At 38.9% G+C, this 24,658-nt stretch overlaps 1 protein-coding gene across 3 annotated transcripts in view; it reads left to right on the top strand.

The window, feature by feature from the left end:
• Positions 1-17,636: 17,636 nt before the first annotated feature.
• The window catches only part of ACSS2 (acyl-CoA synthetase short chain family member 2), a 64,761-nt gene continuing 57,739 nt past the window's right edge, over positions 17,637-24,658 (top strand). For all 3 annotated transcript variants that reach the window (XR_014025736.1, XM_081322229.1, XM_081322227.1), the window contains exons 1-2: positions 17,637-17,871; positions 21,659-21,854. Coding sequence is in view for 2 of the 3 variants with exons in the window: in XM_081322229.1 (XP_081178355.1) it covers positions 17,742-17,871; positions 21,659-21,854 (326 nt within the window). In the remaining variant the exon portion in view is untranslated. The remainder of the gene's footprint in view (positions 17,872-21,658; positions 21,855-24,658) is intronic.

Genomic DNA, 24,658 nt, shown 5'->3' with positions numbered 1-24,658 from the left:
ATAAAAGTAGAATCAAATAGCTCACTTTATTTTATATGTAAAAATCTATTCTGAAACAGTCAGGTATTGGGTAGTTAAATAATAAGTTTGTTTGTGTAAAGAAGTCATTAACTTATAGTTAGCTTAAATAGTTATTGTAGCTTGTTCCTTAGCAAACTATTTAAGATACCAAAGATTTTGAGACCATGAAGCTCCTATTTGAACTCATTTATTGCCTCCTGGCTGTAATATATGTGGGAAAGGGATGATTCCTTGATTATATGAATATATGCTTTCTTTCTTTTGATTTATTATGACATAAAGAAGATGGAGAAGAAATGGGAGACAACATCTGGAAAAATTTCAGAGGCTCACCAAATCCCTTGGAGGTTGTTGCATGGCCTGCAGGTCATAACTTCTGCACTCTGGTTGGAGCATCCTCTTGGGTGCATGCATTCCATGTACTCTAATCCAATGCACAATACGTCATGTAGTTTAAGTTGCAAATTGTACTTTATGTACAATTTTATCATGTACTTGATAGGTACTATAAAAGTTTTGTTCTTAGTGTTTATGCTACTTTCCTAAAAGAGACATTTTTGATAATACATTCAAAATAATAGATAAAAATAACATACAGACCTAATTTTGTTCAGTAATTAGACTGTGTCCAAAGGCAAACAAATATTTTAATAGATCTTAGTGCAAGATAGGTGTGAAAGACTTCCTTTGAAGATACATCACAACCCACCAAACCTCTTGTTTTTCAGTTAAAGCATGAAGGCACTGCTGTTCACTGTTATCTCCTAATTCAGGTCATGGGCTATTACAGTATTTGTAACAGTCAATTCTCCACTTGGAAGAATTTTCAATAAGCAACATACCTACTAGCTAGAGGCATCCTTCAGAATCGTCTACTACTGAAGACATGATTATGTCTAGATTGGTTGGGTTGCTCAGTGGCTGATGGAGATATAGTGTTAGCTAAAGCAGGTTTATACAAACAAGACCAGTTCTTCTCAACTTGTCCTGTAGAAAACCCATCTATTCCTTTATTTAACCTTTGCCAGCTGCTTTATCTTTGGATATGTATGATTGAAAACATGTGGAGAGCACCAGAGTAAGGAAAACAGAATTACACATCATAGCAGCCAATCACAGGTTATTACATCTGTTTCATAAATAGCCATAGATCCTTGTCATGCCTTTAATCAGTTTCTGGATGCTGATAGATGATAAATGAATATTCAATCTTTGGTAAAAACTACTTTAGTCCTGTCAGAGGCTTGTCTCTGTGGTTATTAAAGAATAGAATGACTGGGTTTGCACATCAGACTATTTTGTAGGGACGGGGAGAGTGGCTTTGATTCAAATCTTGACTCCTGGTGACCACATGCACAAATCCATGGACTTCTCTTGGCAATATTTTCAGAAGTGGTTTTCCATTGTTTCCAAGCTGAGAGAAAGTGACTGACCCAAAGTCACCCAGTTGGCTTTGTGTCTAAGGCAGGACTACAAGTCGGTTTCCAGTCTGATGATTTTAATAACTACACCAAACTGTTTCTTAAGTCATTGTGTGACTTACTGAATTAAATCACACTAGGTGATGGGTACAAATAACAACCTAAGCCTTAAAAAGGGATTTACAAACTACAATGCTTGGAATCATACAATGTAAGACACATGACGTTTGGATCCAGTTAAACTGTCAGTTGAACTTCCATCATCTAAGTAAAATATCAGGAATAGTTTTGAAAGAAATGGTCTTTCTTCTATGTTATTCTCAGGGACAGAAGCAAAGAGACTGAATGTAGCACCCAGATATTCAGAGGGGAAAAGATAAAATCTCATTGTACAGAAGACAGTGTATTCACTTGCTGGATTTTTTCTGTGTGAGATGTTTTCCTGAGGGCTCTAGCACAAGGTCATTCAAGCCTATGAATAGATATGATACATTTACATTTGTTTGGTCTATCAGTTTCCTCTTCAGGCTCTAGAGACAAGATGTTGGGTTGTCAAAAACACACATTGTTAAATACTTTTCCTTCCTGGCCAATAGAACATCTCCCATTATATAGCTGGATGTCCTGTTGTTGTTGTTAGCTGCGAAGTCGTGTCTGACCCATCGCGACCCTATGGACAACATTCCTCCAGGCCTTTCTGTCCTCTACCATCTTCTGGAGTCCATTTAAGCTCACGCCTACTGCTTCAGTGACTCCATCCAGCCACCTCATTCTCTGTCGTCCCGTTCTTCTATTGCCCTCGATCTTTCCCAGCATTAGGCTTTTCTCCAGTGAGTCCTTCCTTCTCATTAGGTGGCCAAAGTATTTGAGTTTTAGCTTCAGGATCTGGCCTTCTAAAGAGCAGTCAGGATTGATCTCCTCTAGGACTGACCGGTTTGATCGCCTTGCAGTCCAAGGGACTCGCAGGAGTCTTCTCCAGCACCATAGTTCAAAGGCCTCAATTCTTTGGCGCTCAGCCTTTCTTATGGTCCAACTTTCACTGCCATACATTGCAACTGGGAAGACCATAGCCTTGACTATACGCACTTTTGTTGACAGGATGTCCTAGTCTATCATTAAAAAAAAATTCTAATAAGGTAGCGAAGATACACAGCTACACAAATAAGTAATTTGCCCAGAGCAAGCAATTTTTGTAAAAGGGAATATTAGTTCAATGAACCAGCCTAAGCAGTCCTTTATTCCACTAAGTCTTTGATAGTTTCTTAAGAGGGAAAGATGATTCATGTAACACTTCAACAATGCATCTTTCATATAGATCTATGATATCATGTTTTCAAAGGCAACTTAAAATTGGAATCACTATATGAATTCTTAAGCATTAAAAGGATTTGTGGATAATAACTATTGAGTATTAATTTGCCTCCATTTATTCAGCCCTAAAGCTAGATTTCTGAATGTTATCAAAGCTTCTGTGTAAATATTATAGGGACATAAATTATAGCCATGCTGAAAAGCTAGATTAACTTCTCAGATCCATTGACTTCAGCTCAGTTGTTTGGTTCCAGGGTCTATATTGGTAAGCCAACACACAATAATGCACTAGAGAATTTCTTATGAACATATTCCGTATTTGTGTGACATTTTGTACAGTTTGAATACAATTTGAATTTAATACATAGCCCAATTCATATTTTGCCATTTCCTCTATTGGGATTTCAAGAGGCTTTGCTAAAATCTACATATACTATCTGCTCTGTATTCCATTATTACTGTACTAGGTCACATTCCTAGAAATGTTCTAATCTGGTTGTGAATCTTGGCAGTCTCTCCTCCATTGCCTCCCCCCCCCCCAGTAATTTCATTTTTCCTCTTCATTTATTCTTAGCCATATGCTCTGGGCTAGATTCCTATCCTCAATTTTCTTGACTTCTACATCTCTGATGACATTTTTTCTTCCTTTGGTCGGATCTATACTTTTGCAATAAGTTCTGCCCTTCACCTGTTTCATTCTGTTGTGTAGTGAGTTCGTTGCGCAGGAATGAAGATGAGGCGAGTGAGTTCAGCAATGAACATGTTTATTTGCTTGCAGGATCTGAACTAGGGAACTGGGCTGCAGCTTGCAGCAATTTATAGCCTGGCCCCTAGGCGGCAGCCAATAGGTTTAAAGCAGCCTATTGCCGCCTAGGGGCAACCAATAGCAGCCCTGGAGACTGGGTGTCTGAGATGCTGGGAGCTGTTAGCTAGCTCCAGCTTACCATGTGGTGTTACAATTAAGCCCAATACATTACACACTCCTTTCGTAAATTTTGCTATGCTAGATTTCAGTAATGCCTGTTAAATCATATACCAAATATTAGCCTCTCATACTACCCTTTTTTTCAAGAGCCCCAAAGTTGAAGCAAGAACATGACCACTGAATACAGTACAAATGGAGCTGGAGGGCAGGGAAGTGCTAAGTTATATTCTGTATTATGCAAGAGTTGGATGGCCCACTCTTAACTTATAGGCAACATGCTGCTCTCTCTTGATCCCAGGGCTGTGATACTAATATTTGGTAGCGATCATTTAGCACAGGCAATGTAGTTTCCCACTGATTGCCAACAGGAAATAAAACAAATTGGTGTGTTCTGTCCTGGATCAGCTTAAGACAAGCAGAGCAAAAACACAAGCGCCAAGAACAAGAAACATATTGAGTTGTCCCTCAATATACATCATTATGTCACCATCATGGCATTTTCATTCCTTGCCCTCTAAAAAAAATGTTAAAATTATAATTCTGTCATCCAAAAGGTGTCTCTTCTCAGTGTATAATGAACATTGTTAGACTGAAAGAGTCCCAAAATTAAATAAGAATATTTATTTTCATTTAATTTGAACAGTCTTATCAATGTGCTCAGGGACGTGGTGGCTCAGTGGGTTAGGATGCTGAGCTTGTCGATCAGAAGGTTGGCAGTTTGGCGGGTCGAATCCCGAGTGCCGCGTAACAGAGTGAGCGCCTGTTACTTGTCCCAGCTTCTGCCAACCTAGCAGTTCGAAAGCACGTAAAAATGCAAGTAGAAAAATAGGGACCACTACGATGGGAAGGTAACAGTGTTCCGTGCGCCTTTGGTGTCTAGTCAAGCCGGCCACATGACCACAGAGATGTCCTCGGACAAGCGCTGGCTCTTCGGCTTTGAAACGGAGATGAGCACCGGCCCCTAGAGTTGGAAATGACTAGCATGAATGTGCGGGGGAACCTTTACCTTTACCTTTATCAATGTGCTATTAATTAGTTAATTTACACTATATACTACTCAGAATTGATTAAATGCACCATTCCACTTATAACCATATACTGAAAAAGAATATAGAATTGCACATGCAGGAGTCTGTCTGAATTGCTTTCTCTGCCTTTTAAGACAGAGACATGGTATGGATAATGATGAAAGGCTGCTCAGAATACAGAATGCTCAGAGCATCCCTCCAAAGTGGAAATCCAGGATGCAGTATAAAGAGGTATAATGTAAGGAAGATGCACATTTGGATAATGACACTAAGCCAATATTTCTAGCAATTATGTGAAATGGCCATTTTCAGATAAAGCCATGCAAAATGTACATCCAGGATATCCATGCACAACTGCTGTCAACTGTAATGCCCTTAAATAAACAGGTCATCTTATATTGCTTATTAGTAGTATCCGGCATCACAGCAGTTCATCAATTCATTCAGAGTTGTTGTCTACACTGTGGGTGGGAGTTATTCCAAAAGCTGCAACTCTGCAGGGGTTCTTCCTTCATGTCTGTTTCCATAGGAGCCGCTAAATCTGTTTCCATGGAGATTGTGATGATTGTTTTGAGTTTAACCGTAGTGAAAACAAATGAGGAAAGGGACCAACTTGAAAAGGCTTGTGAATGGGAAGCAGAGGCAAAATGTTGGAGGAACCCAGGGTAGCCTGAGATAATAGTGCCACATTGGAGACAAGCAAAGACAGCCAAGGGAGTAGGGCCAATCTCTCCCTTTTCCTTGGTCTCTTCCATCATGCCTAAGGGTTACAAACTGAACAGTAAATTGCGCATTTGTTAAGCCTTCTTTTTAATCTGAAAAACAAAATAAACCTCCAAGAAATTGAGTAAAAGGAAAAAAGTGGTCCCAGTAAGGCAAAGAATATCAGTTGAGAATCCACAAGGACAAAATAGAGAGCCATAATTGTTATGTATGCAGGCACCTGCATAGCAACAGCCACCAGAGGGCGTTGGCCTGAACGGTTTTGGCGGGAAACCCAGTTTCGGCGGGAAACCTAGGGCCAACCCCATTGGCTGTCCGCTTACCTGGCTAGGTATTTAAGGAGGCCAGGTAACCCTCATCCCCCAGTTCGCTACCCCCCCCATCCACTAAAGAGCTGAACTCACACACCGGCTGGTGTCTCTTCCTTGCGTCGGACCCACTACACAACAATAATACTTGTAGAGAAATATGATTTAATAATAATAATAATAATAATAATAATAATAATAATAATAATAATAATAATAATAATAATAATAATAATTTATTTATTTTATTTATTTTAATTCCATTTATATCCCGCCCTTCTCCGAAGACTCAGGGCGGCTTACAAGCTTAGCAGTAGCCTTCATTCTATGTATATGCCTGCTTATTAGGGCTTTCACACACACCCCAAGCGGCATTATTACAAAGTCAGCTTATTGCCCCCAACAGTCTGGGTAATAATAATAATAATAATAATAATAATAATAATAATAATAATAATAATAATAATAATAATAATAATAATAATAATAATAATAATAATAAGAAGAAGAAGAAGAAGAAGAAGAAGAAGAAGAAGAAGAAGAAGAAGAAGAAGAAGAAGAAGGAAGGGAGCTTGGAGGTCATCTAGTCCAACCCCCTGGTCAGGCAGGAAACCCTATGCCATTTCAGGCAAATGGCTGTCCAGTCTCTTCTTAAAAACCTCCAGTGTTGGAACATTCACCACCTCTGGAGGCAGGTTGTTCCACTGGTTAATTGTTCTAACTGTCAGGAAGTTTCTCCTTAGTTCTAGGTTGCTTCTCTCCTTGACTAGTTTCCATCCATTGCATCTTGTCCTGCTTTCAGGTGCTTTGGAGAATAGCTTGACTCCTTCTTCTCTGTGGCAGCCCCTGAGATATTGGAACACTGCTATCATGTCACCCCTCACTCTTCTCTTCGTTAAACTACACATACCCAATTCCAGCAACCATTCCCTATACTGTATGTTTTAGCCTCCAGCCCCCTAATCATCTTTGTTGCTCTTCTCTGTACCCTTTCTAGAGCCTCGACATCTTTTTTACATCGTGGTGACCAAAACTGGATGCAGTATTCCAGGTGTGGCCTTACCAAAGCATTGTAAAGTGGTATTAGTACTTCATTTGATCTTGATTCTATCCCTCTGTTAATGCAGCCTAGCACTGTGTTGGCTTTTTTAGCAGCTGCAGCAGACTGCTGGCTCATACTGAAGTGATTGTCTACTAGGACTCCGAGATTCCTCTCACAGTTACTACTATTGAGCAAGGTACCACGTATACTATACATGTGCATTTGAGTTTTCCTGCCTAAATGTAGAACCTTACTTTTTTCACCATTGAATTTCATTTTGTTAGATAGCGCCCAGTGTTTGAGTCTGTCCAGATTCTCCTGTATTTTAAGCCTATCTTCTGGAGTATTGGCTAGTCCTGCCAGCTTGGTGTCGTCTGCAAATTTGATGAGTTCCCCATCTATCCCCTCATCCAAATCGTTAATGAAGATATTGAAGAGCACTGGGCCCAGAACAGAGCCCTGGGGCACCCCACTACACACTTCCTTCCATGTAGATGCAGTTCCATTGAGGACCACACGCTGAGTACGGCCTGTCAGCCAGCTACGAATTTGACAATAGGGAGGGCACATCAACCCAACATAGATCTCGGAGGGACCTCTTTTATTTGCTTGCTTGCTAACTTCCTTGTTTTACAATTCTTGCTACTGAACTGCAAACTTTTCAACTGCAAAAAGGTATGAAAACAGAATAAAACTTGCTATGTGCCCTTAACATAAACCAACAGCCACAAAAAAGATAAGATTGTAGACAGGAGGAGGACTGATTCTGCCAAAGTGTAATCCAGAAAAAGGGCAGAAAAGGGTATGACTTGGTGGCAAGTCAGATAGCTATTTCCTTGCGGCAGCTGTCTTTTTGATCTTCCTGCTTGAATTGTTAGAGTATAATTTTGCAGCCAACTAAAAATCTATCTGCATTTAGAAGTGGGCATTTTGACTTATAACTACTATGTTTATCCTTCATAGTAAGGAAACTGAAATAAGTGTCCTTACTGCAACCTGCAGCCCGGTGCATTAGTTCTCAACATCTGCTACAATACCCTAAGAAACAAACTCCACACTATTGTCTTAACAAAAACTGTTTTAACTAATTTGCCAGTTTAATAGATCTTGAAAGTTTTCATTATAGAGAAATATTAGGGATTTGACTTGAGACAAGGCTTGGATGGAAACAGAAAATTCATATGTAAATACTCACCAATAAAAAGGCTAATTGCGTTTTCACCTTATTTTCTTTTTAAGACATCCATTTGAAAAGAGCTAGATACAAACCTGATCTCTAGCTGTATGCTGCCCCCTGGTGTCCAAGACTGCTTTGAGTTTTGGTTTTCTGAGAGTTTGGCTAAATACTGTGGACCACATGGGAAACCTTGTTTATATTAATATCCACTCTTGCACTGAGCAGGCACCGACATACCATTATTTTACAATTACCAAAGACAACACATTTGCTTCTGACAACATTTTTTTCTCCATCTAATTTCTATCTTCTTAAAAATATAAAGACTATCCCAGGATTCAGATGTCATTTTGCTTTTAAAACGTCTTTTTATATATTTGGCCACTTTTAAACTTTAGGGAGACAAAATTATTAAAGAAAGGGAAGATAATAAAAATATTTCATCTATGCTGAGAACGTTCTTTCCTTTGTTCAGGTTTGCCCAAATCCAGCTGTTATTGCTGCTTCAGCAAAATATGTTTAAACCATCATACCTGACTTGTCAGAGAATACACAGTGGACATGCAGAGATGTTGCAATTGTTGCTTTGGAGCAGACATGTCAAACACAAGGCCCGGGGGCCAGATCCGGCCCGCAAAGTGGTTTTATGTGGCCCGTGAAGCCATCCTGGAAACAGTGAGGGAACGGCCCCCACTGCCTTGGCCCTGGCCCAGAGACCCTCCTCCTCCAGAGACCCTCAGATCTGTCCCACTCCTGCCCAGGCCCCCATAGGCACCCTTGATGCGAACGATGTAGAGCTGGCCATGCCCACCCAGTAGGCCACGCCCACCCTGGCCATACCCACCCAGCCCCCTGAGGGCAACCGCAATGCTGATGCGGCCCTCAATGAAATTGAGTTTGACACCCCTGCTTTGGAGAGACAATGTAGGTAAGGGAGAATGTCACTGCAGAAGTGAAGCAATTTTATTCCAGCTTTCTTCAAACCAGTGGTCTCTTGGATGCATAGAGTTTCCTGCTTGAGCAGGGGGTTGGACTACAAGACTTCCAACTCTGTTATTCTGTTATTCATTGAGAGAGGCCATATTAAGTAGAACTTCTGGGACCAATCATCTAGCCTATCTGGAATAAGATGTGGAAATCAAGCTGGGGCTATTGTCACACTTGAGATTTAATGGGTTATTCATGTTTACATTATGGATGCATAACAGGCACCGAGAAAAATTACTTCCCTTTGCATTCTTCTTTAAATTTCAGCCACATCTAAATAACACAGAATAAATCTAAACTAATGTAGGCTTCATTCTGGAGAAGTTCCAGGGCTCCTATTAATCTAATTGCTAATTAACTATTTTTGTTGCCCCATCAGAGGGCAGCAGAACATATTTTTTTGCAGCTGAATCAGCCTGACTCTTCTCACAGAAACGTTATCTTTGTGCACACCTCTTTTGTGAGTCACTGTGCTTCCATGGTATCCATTCTATGACAGTACCCACTTTTTAAATATTTCAAAATGTTAGGGACTTCTATCTAGAAACCTCCACCAAGTTGAGATCACAAGGTGTTTTCTCAATGCTTTTCTGAAAAAGAGAAAGAAATTAACTAGAAGGGAGAGAATGCAAGAGTTACATTTAACTAACCTTGGCAGTGTCCTTTATCTTCACTATCCCATTGGTAAGTTGATACCATCTCTGAAAGGCTCAACTTGTTCTTTCAATAGCTCATAACTGCCTAGTATGTCAAGCATTGCTAATGTCAGTCTGAATTCCTTCCTGTTTCTTGGATATTTTTCATGCTCTTCATTTCTCATGCATGCTGCTTTCCCTCAGGGTGTTGGATTCAAATATTGCATTTCTTCATAAAGTTCTGCAGTTTGTAGAGGTTCTCATAAGCATTTCATAGGCAGGTTGAAGTCTATGGCAGATGTTCTCCCCGTCTTAAATATTCACGTCATCTTTAAATAGTGTTTGCTACTATCCAACAAATACTAAAAATTGTTATTGCAGTTTTTCTTGAGGAAAAAAGATCTGTGAAGCAACAAGCGGCAGCTTTCAGATCAATGCCACAGAGATTTTAGAGACTCTGAAGACTGCCCTATTACAAAAAACTGAGGTATTTCCATTTGAAATTTTAAAAAGACATATTTAGTTTACGATGTCCCTAATAAGCAACACTGATGAAATAGCTTACCAAAAATTTAAAATATTATAAAGCAATTGAGATGACAGAATTTATCATAGGTCAGTGCAGAGGATTTCAAATCACTGACCTGCTCTTTAAAAGGCAATGCCACTCTTCTGAGAGCAACAGTAGCCCTAACAGAGACCCATGGTGCACAAACAGCATTCTTTCTTTGGTTCATTCTCAGCATGTTTTGTCCACTCCTAACAACCACTAAGATAGGACAAGACTGACAGCATCTCCAGTTGGGTCTGTGATGGCAATATAAAGCTCAGTATCAGCCTGTTGATGGTATCTCACCTTTAACTAGGTATTTCATATACATATGAAACAGTAAGGGGAAAAGATTGATCACCATGGCACCCCAAAAAGGAATGGCTATTGGGGAAATCTCTTCTCTCCTATTAGCATTGCCCAATACAGTAAGGATGGAACAATTAGAGAACCTCTGAATCTTCAAACCACATGGGTAACTTGGAAGGTTGCTACAGTCAATTGTATCAAAAGCTGCCAAGATATCTGATAGGACCAAGAGAGATAGACTAACCCCATTTAGTTCCCAACACAAGTCATCCACTGCAGCATGTAATGCAGCATGTAATTCATACCATTCCTAGGCATGAATCTCTATTACTTGGAGATAATTTTATTAAGAACATGTATTGTCTCCTATTGCCATAATCTAAACAGACAATTAAGTGAAGCTGCTTGTTGGAACTTTGGGAAACATTCCAAGTTTATTTGGATGAATTATTTGTGGAACCTTCTGCTCCATTTTTTCTGCCTGCCTTGCTAGCTCTAGAAGAGAAAGAATTCTCTGGGCCTCCTCCATCAAACAATGCAATCTTGTTGATCTTTAGAATCTTCTGTGTGTCTGCATCTACCGTGTAGAACAGCATCCACCCAGAGATCCAGATGGCCCCAACCTTGTTTAGTCTTCTTAAATCTCCTGGCTGTTTCTCCAGGCATTTGGATCTGGTAGTTAAGATTAGGCAGTTTTTGTTTCATGGGTTACTGTTTAACTAGGGCATCATGGGCTTATAGTCCTATACAGTAATGGTTTTAATCATCCTACGTTGCCCAGAGTCACTGCAGTGAGACGGGCAGCTTCATTAATCATATAAATAAGTACAAATATACACATCCATCCTTTGGAAAATCACCTGGATAGAAATTCTTAAAAGGTTTGCCTTATAAGGGCCTTGGACGGCAGGTTATCCTTAACTGGATCAAGCTACAACCAGATATAATACCTCTAGTTAAGATCACCACATAATTTCTCTAAGACAAACTTAGGGTCTAACATATGACTAGCAGGATGTACTAAGCCACATTGCCAAAAAGGCTGTGAACTATTTAGCTTTCTCTGACTGACCTCCATAGATCCCCATCACTAGTAGGTGAGTAGGTGGCCATATAAACTGAATAAATAATAAAGAGCCCAAGACAAATTCAAGAAGCCTGAAGAGGGATCCAAATGTACAGGTGAAACTCAAAAAATTAGAATATCGTGCAAAAGTTCATTTATTTCAGTAATGCAACTTAAAAGGGGGAACTAATATATGAGATAGACTCATTACATGCAAAGCAAGATAGTTCAAGCCGTGATTTGTCATAATTGTGATGATTATGGCTTACAGCTCATGAAAACCCCAAATCCACAATCTCAGAAAATTAGAATATTGTGAAAAGGTGCAATATTCTAGGCTCAAAGTGTCCCACTCTAATCAGCTAATTAAGCCATAACACCTGCAAAGGGTTCCTGAGCCTTTAAATGGTCTCTCAGTCTGGTTCAGTAGGAATCACAATCATGGGGAAGACTGCTGACCTGACAGTTGTGCAGAAAACCATCACTGACTCCCTCCATAAGGAGGGAAAGCCTCAAAAGGTAATTGCAAAAGAAGTTGGATGTTCCCAAAGTGCTGTATCAAAGCACATTAATAGAAAGTTATGTGGAAGGGAAAAGTGTGGAAGAAAAAGGTGCACAAGCAGCAGGGATGACCACAGCCTGGAGAGGATTGTCAGGAAAAGGCCATTCAAAAGTGTTGGGGACTTTCACAAGGAGTAGACTGAGGCTGGAGTCAGTGCATCAAGAGCCACCACACACAGACGGATCCTGGACATGGGTTTCAAATGTCGTATTCCTCTTGTCAAGCCGCTCCTGAACAACAAACAACGTCAGAAGCGTCTTACCTGGGCTAAAGAAAAACAGACCTGGTCTGTTGTTCAGTAGTCCAAAGTCCTCTTTTCTGATGAGAGCAACTTTTGCATCTCATTTGGAAACCAAGGACCCAGAGTCTGGAGGAAGAATGGAGAGGCACACACTGCAAGATGCTTGAAGTCCAGTGTGAAATTTCCACAGTCTGTGTTGATTTGGGGAGCCATGTCATCTGCTGGTGTTGGTCCACTGTGCTTCATTAAGTCCAGGGTCAACGCAGCCGTCTATCAGGAGATTTTGGAGCACTTCATGCTTCCTTCCGCAGACGAGCTTTATGGGGATGCTGACTTCATTTTCCAGCAGGACTTGGCACCTGCCCACACTGCCAAAAGCACCAAAACCTGGTTCAATGACCGTGGGATTACTGTGCTTGATTGGCCAGCAAACTCACCTAACTTGAACCCCATAGGGAATCTATGGGGCATTGCCAAGAGAAAGATGAGAGACATGAGACCGAACAATGCAGAAGAGCTGAAGGCCGCTATTGAAGTATCCTGGTCTTCCATAACACCTCAGCAGTGCCACAGGCTGATAGCTTCCATGCCACGCCGCATTGAGGCAGTAATTGCTGCAAAAGGGGCCCAAACCAAGTACTGAGTACGTATGCATGCTTATACTTTTCAGAGGTCTGATATTGTTCTATGTACACTCCTTGTTTTATTGATTGCATGTAATATTCTAATTTTCTGAGATTGTGGATTTGGGATTTTCATGAGCTGTATGCCATAATCATCACAATTATGACAAATCACGGCTTGAACTATCTTGCTTTGCATGTAATGAGTCTATTTCATATATTAGTTTCCCCTTTTAAGTTACATTACTGAAATAAATGAACTTTTGCACGATATTCTAATTTTTTGAGTTTCACCTGTACAGTAGGGCTGCTTGTACACTAGAATGATACTCCACTTGCCCCTAAAGCCCAACTTAACCTTAGAAGTAGTGCCCCTGGTAACACATTTTTCCTTAAGATCAGTACCATTTGCACCTCTGACTTTAAGTCTATGATTGCTCCAAGTTCCAAAACCCTGGAAAGGCAGATCTCTAAAAGGTAATATCATTACTCTCACCCAACTAGTTCTTGATAATATATGATACAGATCATTAGAATCTGTATTGGTGCCATCAGGCTGAAAATAGAGTTCAAAACCATGTTGCTGATCTCCCAACCCTTGGAAGGACCCCTCTATCCTGTGCTTAGATGAAAGTTTTGTTATTGATATAAACAGTCATAATATCAACTGCAAAACATTCCATTTGGCCTGTATCCAATCCAGTGGTTTTAAATTTAAGGAATAAGTCTGCTAAATAATATCATAAATTCAGATAAATTTATGGGCCGATTTAAGCTTCATGAAAGAAAGTTCATTATAGTACTTGATTACAGCAACTTCAAATGATGACTCATATGTATTAATGGACCATGGCAGATTAAATCATTTTCTGATCACCTGATACTTTGAGATGTAATGCTTACTAATTAAGTCTATTCACACGTTCAGTTTTCAGACAGCAAATGCAGGAGTTGGGGGTCTATACTGTTATGTACTGGGTTCGTTGCTTAATGACGAAGACGAGGCAAGTGAGTTCAGCAAAGATCATTGTTTATTGCTTGCAGGATCTGAACTGAGAAAGAGGGCTGCGAATGCAGCAATTTATACCCTGGCCTCTAGGCGGTGGTCAATAGGTTTAAAGCAAACTTGCCGCCCTAGAGGCAACCAATAGCGGCGCTGGAGATGGGTTGTCTGAGGAGCTGGGAGCCATTAGCCAGCTTCCCTGCTCAAGCAACCTTCCCACGTGGTGTTCCCTTAACAAAACAAGCCCAATACATTACATATACATTCCTATATTATTTCATAATTTTGTCCTTTAATTCCTCCTCTTTTAAAAATTCTGCCAGGATAATTATTTATATGGTTTAATTTTGCCCATTCTATCCCCTAAAATTTCCATCTGGAACTTTGGTCAAGAAGAAATGGTTATGTATTTATATCAGACAAAGATATTTCCAGTTGTTTCCATTCCTTCCCCAGCACAATTTTTCAGGTTGCTTTTTTTCAATGTAACTTGATTATTTTCCTGAAAAATGGGTTGTTTCTACAGCAGAATAATATGGGGCTTAAGGGAATGTTTCTGATATTGTTATCAATATATTTTCCAGCTTGGCATTTATGAGCTGTTTTATTTATTTATTGGCCCTGATTTGGAAATGTGTTATGGTGATTAATATCCTGTACTTGAACCAGGGAGACTTATAGTCACTGAGTGTCTTTGTGCCAGTCACTTCCTCATAGTCCAAGGATTCTGGGGGAGACACCATTAAAGCTCCATTGTGCATCCAGATAAAGCAGGATATAATTGCAATGAAGAAATAATCAATGTAATAATTTGCTGATGAATTTTTTTTATATAGTTCAGCATCATGAAGAACAGGGAACCATTTTTCTCTGCCCAACCCTGTTAAAATTGTGCAACATGGCTGAGGAACTTTGGGAGTTGAAGTCCACAAGTCATAAAAGGGCCAGGTTTGAAGACTCTTGATTTAGATCTATTTAGGAGGAAGTAGATTCCAGAACATTCATTCTGGTATAAAATTTCAGTCTTTATCCTAAGTGGCATGATTTACAATTTCTTTTCACAAACAGTTCATGCAACTGTTGAATCATCTAGTCAAGGAAGACTGAATATAGGACTAGCTGGCAGATTGCTTATAAGCCAACAGTGAATTCCTTATTGCAACCACAAGAATATGATATACATTGGATATATGCAGTGCTTTTTTTGTAAAAGAAAAAGGTGCCGGAACTCACACATGTCATACAACCTGCCTTGCCTACCCTACAAGGTTCCATCCAAAAAGGTGCCGAAACTCCGTTCTGAGCGTTCTATGAGACAAAAAGCCCTGGATATATGAAACACCTAACATGGTTTGGTTTTGATTTAGCGATTGTGTGAATCCTGACGTTGTAGTATTTAAGCCATAGTTTATAGAGTGTTATGTGAACCTTGTCTTTGTAGTATGTAAACCATGTTTATAGCAGCCAGCAACTATAGCTTATTCTCTACCTTGTGGTTAAACCAATTATTGCTTAGCACAATATATGAACCTATTACTTCAAAACTGTACACTGTTAGATTAGATTTCTTGTTCTTAGATCCAATTGAAATAAATGTAAAAACATGAATTATAACTTCAATCCAATTAATTTCAATGGGAACCAAATGTGGATAATATGTGGCACCTCCAAAATATCAGACTTTCAGCTTCCCAAGTTTTCTATTTTAACTTGAAAATGTAGATTCAACTGATTATTGATATTTTAATTGTTTTGGGGGCCTGTATGAGCAGAAGCATCTTTGCATGTATGTGAGTTTGTACCATTTGAAAGACTTGACAGCAAGATTGTGTCCTGCCTTTGAGCCCAGAGACTAAGCGCAAAAATCTGCTAGCAAAATCAATGCTTATTTGCATGATGATCATGATAATAATAATAATAATAATAATAATAATAATAATAATAATAATAATAATAATAATGATCAGGGCTTTTTTTGTAAAAGAAAAAGGTGCCAGAACTCACACATGTCATACAACCCACCTTGCCTACCCTGCAAGGTTCCATCCAAAAAAGGTGCTGGAACTCCATTCTGAACGTTCTATGAGAAAAAAAGCCATAATAATAATAATAATAACAACAACAACAACAACAACAATAATATTTCCATGCTCCCTTGATTTCAACCTAAACACCCTCCTTTTTTCTTATAAAAAATGAGTAAGTTTCTGACATTTTAGTGCTTCCATTTTTTCACCCAGTATTACTGACATGTTGACTATTCTGCATGAAGCCTCCTTTGCATCCATACCGTTTCTCCACCACAATGAAATCCCAAGAATGGAAAACAGCTGAGCTATCCCTTCCTTCCAATGAAGGAACTGACTGCCCTTGAAAGATAGGGCCACAATGGGGGATAGGTTTTGTAGCTATAGCTGCAGTTTGAAACGGTTTTCATGAGTAAAATGTCTGTGGACAAAATGTCACTCACAAAAATAATTCAGGCCATATCACAATAGTAATGACATGTGATCAGTATATGGTCCAAATATTAGGATTATACTCCCTATCTTAAACAGCCCTCAATCAATTTTAATATTATTACCCTACAGTTAACCAAATAATTAGTTTTATAGTTTGTCTCTTGTTCTGTTTTTAAATAGGAAATTTATGTTATTTATTTAGCAAATTTATATAGCTGTCCCTCTCACAAACGTGACCCTAGATGGCATACAACAAAAGAGAGTTAAAATAAGTATAAACCAATATTAAAAACAATTAAACAAATGGACCAACATCATGAACACATCTTGCAGGCTTCCCAGGCTATTGGGAAAAAGAATGTTTAAAAAGCTTTCTGGAACTCCACTAGGGACTGGCCTAACTTCACCTTGAGGGGAAAAATATTCCAGAGTGTGGGAACCCTGCTACAAAGGCATATCTCTGTTGCAGTCGCAATTGATCAGTCTTTATGATTCCAAAATTATCTTTTTAATGCTCCTATCATGAGCAATGGACTGAAACAATGGACGACATCAAATTGATATTTGTCAACTTTAACTTGTGGACTTCAAGTGCCAGAATTCCCCAGCCAGCACAATGACTGGGAGATTCTGGTAGTTGAAGTCTGCACATCTTAAAGTTTCCAAGGTTAAGAAGAAACACTGAGATAAACGAGAAGATTCCTGCTCAGAAAGAAGGCTGTACTAATTTTGCATCCATTTTGCAGAGTGAAGAGTCAGTGAGAATCAATCCAGACTCTAATGCAGTTAGAAGGGTTGTTGGGCTGAGGACACAAGAGTAACGAAAGTGCATCGAGATAAGCACAACTGTGACTTTTTCTTTATTTGAGAACAAGGACTTCATGGGCATAAATCCAGGGCTCCGTGGAGGAGAAAGACTAAGAGGAACGCCAAATGCCATCAGAGTTCAGTGAAGCAAGAATGAAGTAAGATGCGTTGCCGCCTAAAGAGGACGGAGGCACCCCATTAAGTCCAGAGTCTAAAATTATCCAATTGCACCACCCATTAAGGGAAAAGAATAGGCGGCCGCGCCGTGGTTAAGAGCAGCCGTAAATGAAAAGAGGCGGTCGGGCCAGCACAGCTCAAAGCGCTCGCTCTTCCTTGTATTTCGGGCCAATTCACCCAGCAGCAGCCTCAAGCCTGGGCGGAGCTTGACCGGGTTTCCTCCCGCCTCGGCTCCTCCCATTAGCCGGAGCCTGGTAAAGACAGCTCGGCCGGGGTGTTTCCTAGTTCAGCGCTCGCCACTCGCTCGCTGCTTGTCAGCTGCACCTTGGCGTTCCGCTCCTTCTCTTGCTTGGAGCCCGGAGGATGGTGCTGCCCGAAGAAGAGCACGCCGCCAGGCTTTACCGGGCGCCGCCGGATCTGGCGCGGGAGGCGCATGTGTCTTCCTTGGAAAAATACAGCGAGCTTTATCGCCGCTCGGTGGAGGAGCCGCAGGGTGAGTGCCAGGCCGTGGTGGGCGAGGTTGGCGCGCCTTTCCTTGTCAGGTTCCGGGCAAGCTTCCAGGCCGCTCGCAGTTGCCTGACTTCCTCACCGTGGCAGGCGGGATAAGAGGCGAACTGTGGCTGGAGGCAAGAAGCCTCCGTCCGAAGGGCGCAAGACCCAGCTTCTCTCCTCTGCTACCATGTGCTTGCGTGGATGTCCTCTTCCTGCTCCTATAGGGTCAGATTGGTGGTTGCCGGTCCTTTTGATAGGATGCAACAGAGTGCTGAAGGCAACTGCCCCGGAACTCATCCGTTAGTTGCAGGTGGGCAATCAGGGCTGCGAAGCGGGTTTCTCAGCTCTCCTGTGTGAGCAGCAAGTGTCTCCTAGCATCTCTGCTAGAATTACTTTGCCGGGTTGTTTCAAGGAGGGGTGTGTACGGAGGGGACAGGACTTCTCTTCTCTTGCTCCGAGTTAATTTTCTGAAGTTACAACTAGCGACACGTTAATTATTTGTCCAAATGGAAAAAAATAATAATCTGTTGTTGATCTATAAAGTAAACACTGCCTCACCAACCTGGACCATAAAAACTAACTTCCTATTGTTCAACTTGTTACGCTAAAACAAAGCATTTGAGCAGTTCAGAGTTAGACATGTCTAAATGTGGGTGCACTGTAATCCACAAATGTGTTTTCTTCTGGAAATTGATTATATCAGATTATGAAACAGGACAAGCAGTTTGGAAGCTTCCATACCTCTGACATAGATTTTCCATGCACAATACTTAGTACTAATCTCATCAGACTTCTCTCCCCCAGTTTATAACAATATATAATTTATGTGTCATTTGCTTCCCTATACAGTTGCTTATCTAAATAAGCTTGATTGTACTTATATGCTAAATTCACAGAACTGATGCTAGCATTACCCTCTGGAGGGGGATAATGTAGTTAGATGTTGCATGTTGAAGTAACATCCAAATGAAAGATGACAATACACTTCCAGCTGAGCAGCAGAAATGGGGGAAGAACTTCAGTCAATCTACCAGTATACCATGAGTTTATGCTCTGTGGATTTTGAATACTGCAATAACTATTGTCAGAATAAAGGCTTATTCCCATTAGTCCTCCAGTATTTGACTCAAAACAGTGCCTATATTATATGTTGTCTGTCAAAGATTTGCCTGAGGTTATAGCATTCTCCTGGTTGTAGCAAGTTTTTTTGGGGTGCCTTTGAGTAAGTTTTTAACTCCTGGTTGCCATTTGGACAAGTTCTTTCAGTTTTCTTGGCAATGTTTTTTGGAAGTGGTTTGTCATTGCTTACTTCCTATGGTTGAGAGAGAGAATGACTGGCCCAAGGTCACCCAACAGGCTTTTGACTAAGGTAGGACTAGAACGGACAATATCCCAGTTGCTGCCTGAAGCCTTAACCACTACACTAAACTGGCTCTTGCAGCAAGATACTGACTACAGTTGGGTGCCAACTTTTTAGCAACAGTGATTCACTTAACAACTATTGCAAGAAAGGTTATAAAATGGGGCAAAATTCACTTAATTGTCTCAGCCACAAATTTTGGGCTCAGTTTGGTCATAACTTGAAGACTAACTGTACAAGTATGATTACAAAATTATATCAATCTATGGTTATGGAAGGAAGGCTCACTATTTTCTATTATCTTTTTTTTCTAATAATCAAACCACAAATCATAAATACTTTTTCTGTTTCATACAAAATGTCTGTAAGACATAGCTATAAATGTAGATGTCAACTTTTCCCTAATCAAGGAAGTCAGTTTAGCCATCTCTGCAAGTTCCTTCACCTTCACCACCATTCCTTTATTGTGGGTAATGTTGGTCTTTCCACTTTTGATCTATAATAATCTAATGGCAGTTACCACATATGAGAACAAAATTCTAGTATCTTTCTTCTTGGAACAAACTTGTTGTTTGAAGTCAAAGATACAAATATTTCTTTTCAGTGCTGGAAAAAAACAATTTCTTGAGATGCAGCCATGATAATTTAGTGAGGGGAAAAGGACAGATAATGTAGACTTCAGTTTGTATGGTTTGGACAAATATAAAGGGATGAACACAAATTAAGTTCATTGAAACTTGCAAGAGCAGCAGGTGTGTAAAGTTATGGTTCTAAGTATGAGAGTTATTTAAAGAAGATAACACATTCTTTATTACTTTACCATAAAATATACTCTCATAATATGTTGTTCTACACCCCATTGGTACATAAGGAAGAGAGTATCATAGGCTTTTCTGCTTCCAGGAGAAGATGTAGAGTATAAATTTATTGAATTCAACACCCATTATGCAGAAGGAAATAGTGTCCAGAGAGAAATAGAAGTGAAACACTCATCCACATCACTTAATGCATTGTACCAAAAAGAAATATGCAGAATTACTACACTTCTCAACAAAGGAGAAAAAATAAGCAGTATATAAATACACTAGATCAGGGGTAGGCAACCTTGGTTCTTTTATGACTTGTGGACTTCAACTCCCAGAATTCCTGAGCCAGCCATGCTGGCTCAGGAATTCTGGGAGTTGAAGTCCACGAGTCATAAAAGAACCAAGGTTGCCTACCCCTGCACTAGACAGAACACCCTCTGTTTCTCCCCTTCCAATCTCCAATTCTGCCATGGTCCCCAGAACCTTCCCCCCCCTCTGCCCCTGCTTTTTAATTTCCAAAAATGTCTTTGGGATTTATTTAAAGCCCAGTGACATGTTTGGAAATCAAAATGACTTTAGAGACCATCATCCATCATTTTCACCATGTCAGCCTTTCCGTTGATTTGATTATAGTAATATATTTTTATAGTCAGGAATGGGCAGGGAATTTGATGAGCTTCAAGGAAAAAATTGTGTTAAGGGTCTAAAATATAATGATGTTAAAACTAAAATGAACAGAACTGAAAGCAAAGCATGCAATTAGGAATTAACTGAACACAATTTTGCTGTCATGTTTATTGATATTAACCAGTCAACTTGTGCATTGCTTTGGATTTGAAAGTAAAAAGTTGCATTGGACTTAGACATAGACATAGAATCACAGAATGCAGGATTACTGGAAGCCGTGGGAAAAAACATGGCTACTTTAAGGAGTTGGCTCCCTACAGTTTGAATCCAAAACACTGAAGACCTCGTACAAATTCCAGAACTAAGTATATAAAATATAGCTAGTCCTCAATTTATGACCACATTTTTTTTATAAAAGTAACATTTAATATTGTAATAGATAAAAGGGAATTATTTAAACATTTTTTGTAATATTTAAAATTTGGAGATAGAAGATAATTGGCTATGATTATATAATTGGTGCATTTATGAATATATGCTTGAATGTAGGTTCTACTCAATATATGGGCAGTATACATTTTCAGTTACAATGATATTATGTAGTTAAGTAGGAAATGGTGCTTGAATTCAAAATATTAACTCTCTGCTTTGTCTTGGTTGTGAGTGTACCCAGAAACAAGATTAGTTGCTATGGAAAACAGGATGTTAGCTAGAAGGATTTTATTTTCTTTTTTGCCAAATTCTCTTATCTTGCCTCTGAATAAGTGGCATGTGAATGAAATTCTATCATCATGAAAAAATCTTGCTTGTGGATCTTTTTGTTGTTGTTGCTAAGAATGACTGTTAATATAAGCTTCGGAATACAGCCAATATCCAGCAATTATGAGACCTGCCTACTTTCTCCTTAATAAGTGTTCATAAGATTGCAAGGTAGGTCTTTATTTCCCTAATAGATGTTGCTTGATACTGAAACATTTTTTTACTTTTTTTTACAGAATTTTGGAGTGATGTAGCCAAAGAATTCTACTGGAGCAACCAACACACTGGACCATTCCTGCAGTACAATTTTGATGTTACCAAAGGGAAAATCTTTATTGAATGGATGAAAGGAGCTACAACCAACATTTGCTACAATGTTTTGGACAGAAATGTGTATGAGAATAAACTTGGAGACAAGATAGCATTTTATTGGTAATGTTCTGCTTCTTACTTGGTTCTAGAGAATTCCCATATAAATTTAACATTAAATTATGGTTGTGGGATATTGGAGATGAATAGTAAAGGATGAATAACTCTCTTGTAAGGTGTATAAGTAAGTAGAGGGAATTGTCCTCAGATACTATGGATTTCTCAGTTTTCATGTTGTGTCTACAATGTAAAAATGTACTCATTTAATGACTCTAGCAACCATTCATTAATAAAATGGTAATGCAAAATTCATTTTGTAACCAAAGCATGCATTTGCAGCCAAATTTCACTAAACAACAAATGGGTGTACTCTGTAAATTATTTTTTAAAATCTTTGTGATGCTGCTCTTATTTATCTTATTCATTATTTCTGTTTAACAGACCTTAGTTTCTTAAAGCAGTGCTTTATAATAGTTTCAAAATGTCACATTTCTTCCACCTATAGGCTAATTTTAGAGCTTGAGAACAAGTTTAAGTTTAAGTTTATTAGATTTATATACCGCCCTTTTCCCGTAGGACTCAGGGTGGTTTACAGGTGTTTAAAAACGTCAATACAATACAAAAATTAAAAAACAATTAAAAATGATTAAATTTGATCCCTAAAAAGTATATAGTATATAGTTAGGCTGTGTGCAGTAGTCATAAAAGCAAATATTTTTGCATAAGAGATACTTGCTGAAAAACAAAGATTATTATGGTCTATTAGCATATATTCCTCTTTTACAGTGATCTATATATGCAGTTTTTAATCTTTTGCATATTTATCTATTTAAACATATTGCCATCTACTTGGTTCTGCAACTCTGAGTGACAATAAATTAAAACCATAACATTAAAAGCCTAACATTTTTGAAAAGTAATTGCCATGTAATTGCTTCATTTTTTTCTTGTATTCAAAGATATTAATGTCATTTGTTTCCTCTTTCTGATAGTTTTAGTTCCCTTTTGCTTTACTGAGCAAAAAAAGAATCAGGAAATGTGACACGAATCCTGTCAACGTTTAGTAGGACGTAAGACCAACTGATTTCACTCAGGCTATTCTCCTGAGTGTTTCTATTTTTTCAGCTGTAATAGTACTGGTGTTTATAAAACTGACTTAGTTAACATTCATTTAGCCAATTACTGTAATTAAAAGTAACTCCTAAATGGAGTACAGCAATGCAAATCAATAAAACCATATAAAGCTGCAGAAATTAAAATCATAAAACAGCAAATGAACAACAGCGATGCTATTTTTACAATACAGTAACTGGCACCCCAATGCAAAGTAACTTAAAAGTTAACTAGGTCTTCTGCTGATAAGAAAAGTAAACTATGACAATCATAAGTGAATGAAAAAGGAATCCCACAAGTGCTGCTCCACCTATATCTAGAATGCCCTTTCGTTTGGGTGGCCATATAGAGAAAATCTGGCAAATATGATATAATCAAGAAGTCCTCCCTTCTTGATCCTTTGCTGGAGAAAACTGCCTATCAGATATCCAAATGCTAAATCATGTAAAGCTTTGTGTGTCGGCACAAGTATTTAACCTTAATTTTTTAGCATGCTGGCAGTCATCACAATTTTTTCAGATGATGAAATCTCTTCCTAAGAGATGGTCCCTTTCGATACTCTAGCCTACAGCATTTTGCATTAGTTGTACTTACTACTCTATCAGAGAGAAAATCCATACTATGCCTATTGGAATATTTTCTAAGCAGACTTCAGAGTTCAAATTATCTTACAGTTTTTCTAAGTCAGACTTATCGGGCTACCTGAGGAAAGAGTATAGGAGATATAAATAAGTTGCATTTTTTAAAAATATTAGAGCAATAGTTGACATTTCAGAATCTAAATTTTACAGTTCCAATCTTGATTAAAGATTGTCTGGCAGCCAGGCATTTCTTTTGAGGCATTATTGCCTTGAATATGCCTCCTGTTTCAATTTATATTGGATATATTCAAGGAAACAGATCATTTTGGAAAAACTACAAGGGTGTGTAAAAAACAGGTTCACTTAATGTAAGCCAGAAGTGCTATGCCTATGTACTCTTTTAAGGCCATAGAATTTCTTTTAGCTTCTCTGGAACATTCTGGAACATTCTAATTTGCCTTAATGTCGGTGCATGAACTTAATAGTATATTGTAATCTTTTAAGTGGCATTGAGAACTATTAATAATATTTTGCTACAGTTTCAGTTGCTGTGAGTAAGTGTGGATACATAGCTTTGATAATTCAATGTCACAGGGTAATTTAAGAGTGAAACGGAGAAAAGGCCAGTTCTATTTAAAGATTATAGAAGGAAAGAAAATATTATGATTTACAGGTAGTTCTTTATTTATGACCACAACCGAGCCTAAAATTAACAGTTGTTAAGTGAATTTTGCCCATTTGATGACCTTTCTTGCTACAGAAAAAAAAATCAGAAAAAACATAGCTGACTGTTAATGAGGTTTCTCACTGTTGACAACTGCCTTTTATAACTATAAAACTAGAATACAGAAGACTGCTACTAAATCTCATCCAGGGGTCCCATAAACCTTGAATATTGTTTGCAAAGTGGTAAGCTGAATGCTCCTTGGAAGCCTACCCACAGGGCACAAAGGAGACATGTCTTCCTTCAAGCTTTCTCTTTTGCAATTTATGCACAGATACCCTAATAATTTTTATAACAAGTCCCAGGGCTTTAGCTAGGCATAAAATTTCAACCTAGCAGTTCGAAAACACGTAAAAATACAAGTAGAAAAATGGGGACCACTACGGTGGTAAGGTAACAGCATTCCGTGCGCCTTTGGCGTCTAGTCATGCCTGCCACATGACCACGGA

The sequence above is a fragment of the Vipera berus genome (assembly GCF_964194415.1).
Source record: "Vipera berus genome assembly, chromosome: 3".
In the NCBI taxonomy this organism is placed as follows: domain Eukaryota; kingdom Metazoa; phylum Chordata; class Lepidosauria; order Squamata; family Viperidae; genus Vipera; species Vipera berus.
Note: the sequence above shows the minus strand (reverse complement) of the source record. Positions and strands in the feature narration are given on the sequence as shown.